At 39.1% G+C, this 13,109-nt stretch overlaps 1 protein-coding gene across 6 annotated transcripts in view; it reads right to left on the bottom strand.

Annotated features, from left to right (window-relative positions):
- Positions 1 to 5,743: 5,743 nt before the first annotated feature.
- The window catches only part of gria4b (glutamate receptor, ionotropic, AMPA 4b), a 77,763-nt gene continuing 70,397 nt past the window's right edge, over positions 5,744 to 13,109 (bottom strand). Inside the window, exons 13-16 of one of the 6 annotated variants that reach the window (XM_026234930.1) lie at positions 12,342 to 12,589; positions 8,835 to 8,949; positions 7,996 to 8,133; positions 5,744 to 7,321 (exon numbers count right to left, since the gene is read on the bottom strand). In XM_026234930.1, the coding sequence (XP_026090715.1) occupies positions 7,157 to 7,321; positions 7,996 to 8,133; positions 8,835 to 8,949; positions 12,342 to 12,589 (666 nt within the window). In that variant the 3' untranslated portion in view covers positions 5,744 to 7,156. Of the gene's footprint in view, positions 7,322 to 7,799; positions 8,134 to 8,779; positions 8,950 to 9,982; positions 10,098 to 12,341; positions 12,590 to 13,109 lie in introns of those variants that run through there. The other 5 variants (XM_026234928.1, XM_026234931.1, XM_026234929.1 and 2 more) reach the window with 5 other exon arrangements.

Here is a 13,109-nt window from a genome sequence, read left to right as displayed (position 1 = left end):
AACATGATAACAAATAATAATATGAGCTCAAAGTGAGACGGGGCAATGCACTAACCAATACATTTTTCACTGAACACATAATGAAGGATTTTGCATTAGTATTACTTTATGATGATTGTTTAAAAATGGCTTTACTTCAAGCATTCTGTACTTTCCACCTATGCCCTGCAATAGGGTGTCTAGAATGACTTAAAGGGATACTCTACCCCAAAATGAACATTTTGTCATTATTCACTTATCTTTCCAAACCCGTAAAAGCTCCATTCGCCTTCGGAAAACACAATTAAAGATTTGGATGAAAACCAGGAGGCTTGTGACTGTCCCATAGACTGCCAAGTAAGTTACACTATCAAGGTCCAGAAAAGTATGAACGACATCATTAGAATTGTCCATCTGCTATCAATGGTTCAACTGTAATTTCATGAAGCGACGAGAATACTTTTTGTACGCGGATGGACTATTCTGACAATAATTGCATACTTTTCTGGACCTTGACAGTGTAATTTACTTGGAACGACAACATTTTCATTTTTGGGTGGAGTATCCCTTTAATAACATGCTACTTCTAGTATGTATTGTAGTATATACTGAAGTATATACTTAATATCAAGTATGCAGTAAATACTTAAGCATTCGGTTTTGTATCAATCACTGTCTGGATTCATTGGCTATGCTTTGTTTACTGTTTATTATAGTGTATACACTAGGCTCTTCTGATCATGTGTGCATGGAATTACATACTGTCATACTAACCCAACTAAGTATGAATTGCATTATACTTTATGACGCCTGTCTGATTTCATTGGCCAAGTTTTGGAATTCAATGCTACTCAACTGTTAATCTGTGCACTGTGTACTGTAAATAATCACTGAAGCATTATAACTTTATTTCATTTAACTCTAAATGTTTTAAAAACGATCAAAAGCACCATACTGCCTTATATTGTTCACATTATGCTAATTTTCTGTCCTCATTAAATACCCTGATAATTCACATTTGCCAGTCTTGGACTGAAAAAACATTGTAAAAAAATGTAAATAACATAAACACACACACACACACACACAGGAACGTTCCTGCAGCTTCCCTATTTAGAAGAGGCTCCTCACAGCTTTTCATTCTATTTGACATTGAGGGTTGGTTAATATATCACTAGAGATTGCTAGCTGAATCTGTCCTAGTATAAACATATTTAAAATAATAATTGAACGATAACGATTCTGGAGCTAAAACCTAAAGATAATTATGAAATTATCTCTGCAATGTGCTCATATTTTGCACATTTTGAGATGATCCTGGATGACATACTCCTCAAGGTCATTAGCGTGACTGTCTGTGTTCTAACATATGTACCAACATCTGTTATAGGAGGGCATTTAGGTTTTCAGCACCAACTGCTGTTTTCCTGCAATATTTATTTGTATTCCCATCACACAGTGCTTTGCCCTTTCTGCAAGGATTATTGTAAGGGAAGAAAATAAGACTATTTACAGTAATGTTAGCGCTTTGTGGTCTTTTTCAGTGATAATTTTCTTCATGGTCATTTTTACCATCTGCTCTTCAAAGACAACTGTACTTCAGACACTTGTATAGTTGAATACTGTTCTCAAAAAAAAAAAAAAAAAAAATGTAACTATACAAATAAAAAAATTAATAAGAGAAACCTTGTTTGTTTGTGAATAACATTTATAAGTAATTCATAAATTCTGTCCCTGAAAAATAATTATCTTTTTGATCATGCATTGTTATGACCACATGCACATAAGTTTTTAATGAATGCTTTCTGCTTGGATATTGATGCATACTGCCTATAGTTTCCTTTCTATCCTCTCCAAGGAACAAGTACTGAACAAGTACTTTGGTCTAAAAAGAAGATGTTTACTCCGTCAGAACATGTCATTCTCTCTCAGTGTCACTGGACCAAACTCTCTTGACCCTAGAACCTGTATGTATTATATATACAGGCTATACAAACAATTGTGTGCTATATTGTCTAGTTTATATACTGTACACACCGTTTAAACACTGTACATACACCTCTCTCTATATACTAATTTTTACTTAGCAAAGACAGCACAATTATATTTATACACACACACACACACACTAAAAAAATAAAGATATATGTTTAGGTGAGAAAGCACACAATCAGCATGATTTTATGCATTGTTGTGTGCAAGTTCATGCTGCATTATATTGCATATATATTCAGCTAACACACACACACACACAAAGTGGGGAAAATAATGGATCCACTGCTGATTTTGTAAGTACAATGAAATTAAGGGTCTGTAGTTTAAATGGTAGGTCTATTTTAATGCAGTCATAATATCAATTTAACCCCCCCCCCCCAAAAAAAAAACAACAACAACAACAAAAAACCCTGTTTATAAAGGTTATAAATGAGGTTTAGGTTAAGGATGATCATGAGAAAGTCAATGGGTCAGCCCAGAACTACTCAGGAGGAGCTTGTTTATGATCTTAAAGTAGTTGGGACCACAGTCACCAAGCAAAACACTGGTAACTCACTACACTGCAATGTACTGAAATCCTGCAGCCCCTGCTCAAGAAGGCACATGTACAGGGCCATCTGAAGTTTGCCAGTGAACATTTGAATGATTCAGAGAAGGCTTGGGAGAAAGTGCTGTGGTCAGATGAGACCAAAAATGAGCTCTTAGGTATTAGCTCAACTCTGTGTTTGGAGGGAGAGAAATGCTGACTATGATCCCAAGAACACCATCCCTAAGGTCAAGCACAGAGGTGAAAACCTTATGCTTTGGGGTTGTCTTTCTGCTAAGGGTACAGGACAACTTCAACGCAATGTGCCATGGGCCATGTGCCATAACATCTTGGACGAAAACCTCTTTCCCTCACCCAGAACACTGAAGACGGGTCATCCAGCATGACAATGACCTGAAATATACCCCCAAGGCAACAAAGGAGTAGCTCAAGAAGAATCTCATTAAGGTAATGTAGCGGCCTCGCCAGTCTCAAGGCCTCAATCCTATAGAAAATCTGTGGGGGGAGCTGAAACTTTGAGTTGCCAAACAGCAGCCAATAAACCTTAAAGATTTAGAGAGAATCTGTAAGAGGAGTGGATCAAAATCCCTCTTGAGATGCTTGCAAACCTGGTGACCATCTACAAGAAACATCTTACCTCTGTGCTTGCCAATTAGGGTTTCCATAAAGGTACTAAGTCATGTTTTGCTTGGAGATCAAATTCTTGTTTGAAACCCTGAAATGCAAACCAATTTAGAACCATGTTTTTTATTTTCTGGATTCTTTAGTTAAAATACTGTCTCTGTCTTTTTAAGTGTGCGTGTGTGCGTGTACGTGTGTGTATGTGTGTGTGTGTGTGTGTATATATATATATATATATATATATATATATATATATATACAGGTGCTGGTCATATAATTAGAATTCCATCAAAAAGTTGATTTATTTCACTAATTCCAATTTAAAAAGTGAAACGTATATTATATTCATTCATTACACACAGTAATATTTATTTCTTTTAATTTTTCATGATTATAACTGACAAATAAGGAAAATCCTAAATTCGGTATCTCAGAAAATTTGAATATTGTGAAAAGGTTCAGTAATGAAGACACCTGGTGCCACACTCTAATCAGCTAATTAACTCAAAACACCTGCAAAGGCCTTTAAATGGTCTCTAAGTTTAGTTTTGTAGGCTACACAATCATGGGGAAGACTGCTGACTTGACAGTTGTCCAAAGACGACTATTGACACTTTGCACAAGGAGGGCAAGACACAAAAGGTCATTGCAAAAAAGGCTGGCTGTTCACACCTTAATAGAGAGGCAAAGGGAAGGACAAGATGTGGTAGAAAAAAAGTGTACAAACAATAGGGATAACCACACTCTGGAAAGAATTGTAAAACAAAACCCATTCAAAAATGTGGAGGAGATTCACAAAGAGTGGACTACCGTTGGAGTCAGTGCTTCAAGAACCACTACGCACAGACGTATGCAAGACATGGGTTTCAGCTGTTGCATTCCTTGCGTCAAGCCACTGTTGAACAACAGACAGCATCAGAAGGGTCTCACTTCAAAAAGGACTGGACTGTTGCTGAGAGGTCCAAAGTTATGTTCTCTGATGAAAGTAAATTTTGCATTTCCTTCAGAAATCAGGGTCCCAGAGTCTGGAGGAAGAGAAGAGAGGCACACAATCCACGTTGCTTGAGGTCCAGTGTAAAGTTTCCACAGTTAGTGATGGTTTGGGGTGCCATGTCATCTGCTGGTGTTGGTCCACTGTGTTTTCTAAGGTCCAAGGTCTAAGGTCAACACAGCCATAACCTGGGCTCTCATAACACCTGAGCAGTGCCACAGACTGATCGACTCCATGTCATGCCGTATTGCTGCAGTAAATCAGGCAAAAGTAGCCCCAACTAAGAATTGAGTGCTGTACATGCTCATACTTTTCAGTTGGCCAAGATTTGTATTGGTCTTAAGTAATATTCTAATTGTCTGAGATGCTGAATTTGGGATTTTCCTTAGTTGTCAGTTATAATCATCAAAATTAAAAGAAATAAACATTTAAACATAGTGCGTTGAGGGACTCCCGTGCCACTGGAGACGTGAGCTGCGGGACCCGCGATCCGGATGGGAACCGCACCCGTTTACACGGCCGACGGGCCAGGATGCCGGGCCGTCCATCCCCTACAAGCGCCGCGGCCACCGAGAGTGATGCGGCCGCTAGAGGAAGCCGCTGCACCCTCGCGCCCTGGACAGAAGAGGGGAGCGCGTGCGGCCGCCAGACTCCGCCCCTTACCTGGACCCTTCCTCCATGAACACTGCCTGACCCACACTAACCCCGCAGCAAGACGAGGACACCAGATTCCCTGTTGTTTTGGACACACTCCCCCTTTTGCCACCTTTATCCCCCTTTTTATTTTATTTTCTGTTAATAAAAGCCTCTCCGAGGCCTGACGCCACGCCCACTGTGTCTGTCTTGTGCTCCTCCCATCACAGTGGTGGAGAATGCGGGTAAGGCGGAGCCTAGACAGCGCAGTTGGGAAACATCTGGTGACGTCACTCCCTCTCGCTTGCAAATGTTCGTGAGAACCCGGACTGGGACTCCCGTGTGGGCGGCTCCCTGATGACGGGGATGTCGCCCCTTTGGCCACCTTTATCCAGTTTTATTTTATTTTCTGTTAATAAAAGCCTCTCCGAGGCCTGACGCCACGCCCACTGTGTCTGTCTTGTGCTCCTCCTGTCACAATATAATATACAAGTTTCACTTTTTGAATGGAATTAGTGAAATAAATAAACCTTTTGATGATATTCTAATTATATATAGTTTCTTTTAATCAATGAAGTAAATGGTAACCAAAATTGTTTGGTTTGCAATGAGTTGAGGATGAGTAAATCATGACAGAACTTTTTTGGTTGAATTAGACATTTTGACTTTTGTTTTAATTTAGGGAGTTCAAATTACACTACTAACCCAAATAAAGACACAGAGGAGCAATTTCCTATCCATTAATATATATATATATGTATATATATTTTTTAATTTTATTTTTTTACTATAAAATGATCAAAATATTTATTTACAATTTTAACATATTAACCTAAGGACACCACTTTCCTAACAGCATTAGAGACCATTTGGGTAAAAACCTAACGCCACTCTCCAAACACACTGATCATCAATATGTATCAGGATCATTGTGTGCGTGTGTTTTTGAAACAGAATGAGAGAAGACAGAAAGAGGATAAAGGGGACAAAATACAATGACAGACAAAAATATTGTGTGCTTGAGTAAAAGTACATGTGTATTTATCAAGACGAGGGGTTGCTGGAAAAGGAGGACCATAAATTGCACTTTCAGTTTAAATGCAAATTTAACAGAACTGGGCAGAGAAAGACTCATCAGTATGGTGTCCCGAAGCTTTGAAATTGTCCTTTCGTCCAGATGTCCGTTGCTACAGTTTTCTGGAGAACATGCTGAAGGCCTGAAAGAGGATACACAGTGTTTTTCATAAAAAAGGGTCAAAGCTGGACTCTGACCATGGCTCTCATGATACAAACAGTGTCTTCAGAGGCGCTCGGTGTTCTGAATACTTTCTATTCCATTTCTATACACATCTGCACAGTTAAGTCATTTCTCGTACAATTGGATTTCAATATATCATTCATAAAGACGTCTGCTCTAAAATGAATGGACATTTAAATACTTCTAAATTTTCACACTCTTTTTCAGTAATCACATGAATCAAAAATAAAATATGCTTCTGTGGAAAAAACAAAACAGTCTAGAGGGTACCATGGTCTACAACTGCACAGTGTTTATGCTGGGCATGGCTTGGGAAAGAGCAGCGGCTGAGATGCACTGAGGGTGTGTGCCACATTCCCGAGAATCATGGGCGCATAGGTCACTGGCACTGATAACATGCCCATGTTATTAAATCCATAGAATTTCATGTACCTACTCTACGTATATCAAATCTTTTTCATTATTTTTTTTTTTCCAGTTTTTTCGCAACCATTATTGCGATGATTCCTTTTTCTAAAGATGGTTTAAAAAGAGAATTATACTCTGTCCACTACAGAATCAGATATTTACAAATTCGTTAAAAAGCAAGCGAGTTGTACAGTCTGCTATTTACAAAACAATGTAAATAATTTTCTTTATGTATGGTTTTATAGAATATATATATATATGAATTCTTCTTCACAGTTTATTTTAATAAGTATTCATTAATACCATATCCATGTTAATAATACCCTCTCGGGCAAACAAATGCCCATTTTTAGCTATGTTAAGATGTTGAGTTGCAGTTTGGCAAGGGTTATGGCAAAGTGTCCGATTATTTTTTCGCCAAACAGCTACCAAGATTCAGTTGAGCTGTGCTGGTCTTTCTTCCCACCCGCTTCACCCTCAAAGTCAGCACAAGTTCTTTGAATGTACTTGATGGAAACACAGAAGTCTGTGCGATAGCCATCCGCCAAACAGTATAGAATCTTGGCACCCCGGTGTGTGTAGCCACCAGGGGTCTCGGTTCTCTTTCGAAATCTACCTTGTCGGCATGATTGCTCAGCTTGGTGCCGTCATTGCTGTAGGGTCGATTTTATAATGTCTGTTTTGTGGTCTTGTGGAGATTAAGGCACTTGAACGTTTTTGGTTTTCACGGTAAGTCAGATGACACCAGAGCCAGTCCGGAGCTCTGCCGCAGTGAGGGGCCGGAGTGGACAGCCTTTGGGCAGTCGGGAGTCAGGACGCGACCGTTCTCGCCCACGCTCCCTGTAATGGACAGGCGTGCCTTGTTCCGCATGGCTTCGGTGAAGGTGAGCTGCGTCCGGAGGGAAAAGAAAGACAGGAACATGAAGAAAGGGAGTCAGCAGCATGTACTTAGAAAGCCAGAGCATCATTATTTCAATGAATGCACATTATCAGCAAGCACATACAAAACACCAGATTATGACACAGTTCAGCAATGAAGCGTCTTAAATGCATCTGGCATAGTCCTTTTTGAGCTAAAGATTACTTGAAATTCACAACTAGGGGGTGTTTTAGACTATGCCTAGGGTGAAATGATTCTCTTTAGCTTGGTTTAACTATTCTTCTTAACTCGGTTAATGAGGTTACCGCACTGGCATGTTATTACAAGCGTGTGCAGTCCAGGTACCTTGATCTTCAGCATGCACAAATATGTGAATGCACGTTTCCGACTTGGAGTACACGTGGAGGAGACAGAACAAGGACGTCACAAACACAAGAAGCTTTACCACGGCAAGCTACGGCAGCGAAAATAGAGGAGCTCCACTTACGACTGCCGGGCACCTACGTACATCTGACCTCCTACATCTCTACTCCTTCAGTGGCGTAGACGTTGTAACCCTCTCTATATGTGGCTAAACTCTGAGTGCTGTGGGTGGGACTGGGCCCTGGTGAGGGCTGGGGGCTGGGGAGGGGGATGGGACTGGGGAGAGGAGAGGAAGAGGGGCGACGTTCAGACTGTTCCACCTTCATTCTCTTGGCCTCGTTTCGGGACTTGTAGCAGAACTCGATGAGGGCCACCAGCATGGCCAGGCCCAGGCCCCCGACCAGAATGTAGAAGACCCCAGCCACATTACTGAGGCTTAGGGCCTGTGAGCTCTTGTCCTAGATGCGAGAGGAAGGAAAGGAACAAAAAGACAGGAAGTTAACGTGGCGGGAGCGGAGCTCACTTACACTTGCACGCACACATTCAGAGAACTACTCTACGAATCTACTCACTACCAAAACACATTCACACACATTTACAGACAAATCAATTTATATCCTCCCAATCAACCTTTCGCTTGAAGGCTAATCTGAAAAGCTGATATTTTTGTGGCGACTTCTATCAGGCATCAATGCTTTGACAGCACTTTAAAGGGTGACAATTAGTATGTTATTACAGGAGATGTTTTCATTTTTCTTTTTGGCTGAGCTCTCAAATGGAGTGCGAATACACAACGAGATAAGATTTTAACTTCTCACTGTGTTCTAGCTTATCTCCATATGTGGCCGGTTTTTCGCTCCACAAAAGTCGGGCTTGCTTGGATTGTCATGCAAAGAGAAATCAATGGTACACTCGGTTAAATAATTTAGGATACCTATAAAAGCCCAGTCACTTCCATTCCTCTCATGTATTAGGTATTTACTAAAACAGAGATACGTCTAAGAAGACATTTGGTGTGGAGAAGCAGGGCATGCTGGAACTATCCTGCCTGGTGCACATCCGAAATTTCCCTACAGATGAGCATGCGCTAGACACTTGTGACTTTCTGCCTCACTGAGCATTAGACAACAGTGATGGTCCCAGACTTGTGGAGACTGACCTTACTTCCCGAGTCCTTGGGTCCACACTCGCCCTTATCGTACCACCATTTGTTTTTCAGCTTGTCTAAGATGCCTGATTCACTCAGTTTCAAAACGGCAAGGTTTACGGGGGTTCTTCAACCACGCAGAGGAATGTAACACAAATAACATAAATAACATCATAGGACATGTTATTTTATGTTATTCACTCATAACAGCTGACACAGCAGTTGCACTGGCAAAGTGACCGAGCCAAGGGTCCCGTTGTGATACATGTCTCTGTGCTCCATTTAAGGGAACGGTGTTTTAGGACCTGGCACGGGAGCCACAGACATATGAACAGGACCTTGCTCCATCGCTTTGGGTAACGGGCGCATACTGCCACAGCCAGCTTCTCTACTAATGCTGGAGGCAATTACTGTAAAACCACAATTACTGGCATATACCATAGGCATCAACCTTTTCATATCCCTCTAACCAAGGTCATTGCAGTTATGAATTTTTAGTTTTTATTACAATTCTAATCCAATTTAGTTGTTACATTTCTGCATTTCTGCTTTTGGCAAATGATTTTATCCAAACTGACTTAATGTGTTACTTGTATCTATCTATCTATTTATCTATCTATGGTAATAATTGTAAAATGTTTTTTTTTAGTTTTAATGTTTCAGTGTTATTACTATCTAGTGCCATTAAAATGAATCAAATTTTGTAATATTAATTCATTATTTAATTTAATTTCAGTTTTTTTCCATTAAAACTGCCTATGCCTTTGACTTTGATTTGTGTCTTTAATACATAATCATAATGCGACACTGCAGCACCTTTCAAAAGACTATGAATGCTCTCTGCATTCCTATAAAAAAATGCAGCTAATGCGCCTCGGGAGAGGAATAACAGCAAGTTAAGAAACTGGAGGTAAAAAGGCGCAACTGTTTCAAAGTAGAAAAAGTTCCTTGATGGGAAACATGAAGAATGACAGAAGAGCGACGAGGGAATCTCTGCCCAGTATTCAAGGCGAATATTTGTGCTCTGACAGTAATTGCGTTCCTCTCTCTCTTCAGGCTTAACAGGGTCAGGATGAAGGTCATGTATGCAATTGTGCCCTGGCAGATGCTCCCGTTACAGAGGAAACTGTTTACCCGCGTTGGTTGACATAGTGGCTAACCTTCTCACCACCTCCTCCGCTGCCACACTCTCCTTTGTCGTACCACCACTTGTTTTTCAATTTGTCCAACAGGCCTTGTTCATTCAGTTTTAAAACTGCCAGGTTAACTGCACTTCTTGAAACGATAAAACATAGTTTGTCAGTAGCAGCAGTTTGTCATAGTTGAGCAGAATCCAATCAGGTTAAATTAAGAAAGAAAGGGGTGGAAAGCTCTATAGATTAGTCACCCATTCCCACCCCACTTCCCCTTAGAAAACACGAAAACACCGAACCACGGAGGACAAACCTCTCTTTTTTTAGTTTTCATGGTAATATACACCACCCTTATTTGTCTAACCTTACTACACACCTCCAGATGGAGGAATTGAAAAATCAATTCCTACTCGCTGCTTTAAACCCCCTCCCCATCCCATCCTCACTCAACTGCTATACTATGCACTCAATATTGCTGTGAGACACTCACGGGGACCTCACGATATTGAATGCCTGTTACTTTCCCTATATGCTGCTTACAGACAGTTTAAATGAGCACTGAGGGTTTAAGCCTCTGAAAGTGCTGAATGAGTTTGATCCTATTCTCCAGACCCCTGTATTCCCACTCTGGCTTAGCCACAAGAGACCTGGCAATGCAGTTCTGCTCCTTAACACCAGACAATACCTTTCCCTGCAGTTCTCGGAATGCTTATCATTCTGTAAATAATGTTCTAAAAAAAATATATATATATATCATGTTATTTTAAGAACTTGCTGTGACAAACACTGGGGTCCTAAAGTCTAAAAGACCAGGAATAATGCTTCCGTTTTAAATTTTTCACTGATAATCAGCATTAAAAACATTAAAGCCTTAAGTCTTAGAACATGTGCACGTGTCCATCTATTTCGCTATGGCATTCAGCATGATTTGACAATATTCATATTCATAATAAGCATATCGTGCACTGGAAGCAGGAATATCTGCCGTTTTAAGATGTTATTTATTTATTAAAAAAAGTTTTTTTTAACAAATTAAAATAAATAGCGCAATCTTAATTAAATCTAATATTTAATAATAATATATTTGTTTACATTTCTTAAAAAAAATTAATATTTTCATTGACAACAATGTGCAGTATTGAATATTTACAAAATTCATAAATTTAGTAAACATTTATTTACATAATAAATACATATCAATATTTTATAATTATACTTTTGTTTTCAAAATCCTAATAATTTACATTTTTGATAACAATAAATAAATAAATAAATATGAACTAGAATGTCAAATATTTTACTAATTCATAAATGTAGCATAATGTATTTAAATGTAATTCTTACATTTAAATGTCCTTCATACATTTAAATGTAATAATTATAATAACAATGCAATTGTTTTAAAAATTTAAATCCTAAAACTTAATATTTTCAATAAAATAAGATAAAATAAATAATCATTTCAAAATCCTAAAAGTTTAAACTTCAAACAATCCATCAATTAATTAATTCATCAATAAATACATTTAATTGTTTTGAATGTGGCCGCAGACTTTTGGACTCCACTGCAGTCTTCCTAATCCATGATCTAGCTAAGGGTCGAAATATACATGATGGGAATGATTCAAGAGAGGTTTATCCTGAATGCAGTTTATCCTGAATGCAACATTAATAAACATACAGCCCACAGGAACAAAAAATGGGACAGGGAAAAGAATATAGTGAGACACATCTAAGCTGAGGAGGGGAAGAGAAAGAAGAGCATTAAGGGCAGTGTGCTTTAGATCTGAAGCCGTGTGAATCTCCTGCACTGGTCTGACATCACGACAGCAGGAGAAAAGCTGTTACACCATTAAACACTGTTCCCCCCGGTATCATGAGAAGAGTCACACAGACCACGGTAACACCGCAACAAAAGAGCTGATCCCAGGAGCTCCCGTCATCTGTAATGGACTCTTCTCAACCTTTCTTAACACGCTTCATGGTACTTGAAGTGCGTTTTAAACGTATCTGACTTCCAGTATAACTGTGGACAAAGATTTGGGTAGCATCAGACCAGGCAGAATATTCAAAGGCTTGTCCATTAGTTGAAATTCATGTTCACTGTTAAACATCCAGACTTCTCATCTCAAAAATTCATGGCATTAACATGCATGCATCAGTTTGAAATCACCTGCTTCAGGCTAAATTAAAAAAACAAACAAAAAATAAAACAAGAAACGTATAAGAAACGTATACAAGACCTTTATCTGCACACAAGTACACATGAGAAAAGCAAAAAAAAAAAAAAAAACACACACAAAAAAAAAGTAACTAGAAATAGGCACGCCAGGGAAGGTGGAATACCATAACAACACGTGACATATTGTTATACTACTCCACCCACCTTAACTGTGAGCCCTTAGGCGTCGCCACCCCGTAGCCTTTGGAGTCCAGGTTTCCTCCCACTTTCATGGTGTCGCAGGGTTTGCGCTGCTCCGTGTACTCGTTCATTGTGGACTCCAGCAGGAAGGCGTACTTCCCTTTGGACTTTCTCACCCGCGCCACTCCCTCCGCCGTGGTCTTAGTGAACACCGTGGGCTCGGCAGACTTCATGTAGCTCCACATTTTCTCATAAACGGCGATCTTTGACCTCTGAAAGTTTGGGTAAAGATGTAGAATGCCAGTGAAGTGTGCAGATGAAGTGTGGAGGGTGCAGATTTTGTATTAGTTACTGAATTTTAGTTCATAGGTTCTCAGCCTTGGGGTTGGGACCCTATGTGGGATTGTGGGCGATTTTTATGAATGCACTTATTGTTAATTGTGTTCATTAATAAATTAATCTATAAATTATTATATAAACTACCTTTTTAAAGTTTTGGGGTCAATTCATTTAATACTTTTATTCGGCAAGGATGCATTAAATTGATTAAAAGTGACAGTAAAGTAATTTATGGCTTTAAAATGTTTCAAATAAATGCTGTTCTTTTGAACTTTCTAGTCATCAAAGAATCCTGAAAAGAAATCAATCACAATATAATAAGCAGCACTACTGTTTATAACATTAATAGTATAATTATAATTAATTTGTTATAATTCTAGAACCTAAAAAAAAGGACTGAGAACCCTGGTATACTTTATAATTAAGGCCATATTTTCTTTGTTTTGTTTATTA

The sequence above is a fragment of the Carassius auratus genome, chromosome 46 (assembly GCF_003368295.1).
Source record: "Carassius auratus strain Wakin chromosome 46, ASM336829v1, whole genome shotgun sequence".
Lineage (NCBI taxonomy): Eukaryota > Metazoa > Chordata > Actinopteri > Cypriniformes > Cyprinidae > Carassius > Carassius auratus.
This window is presented reverse-complemented; position numbering and strand designations above follow the sequence as displayed.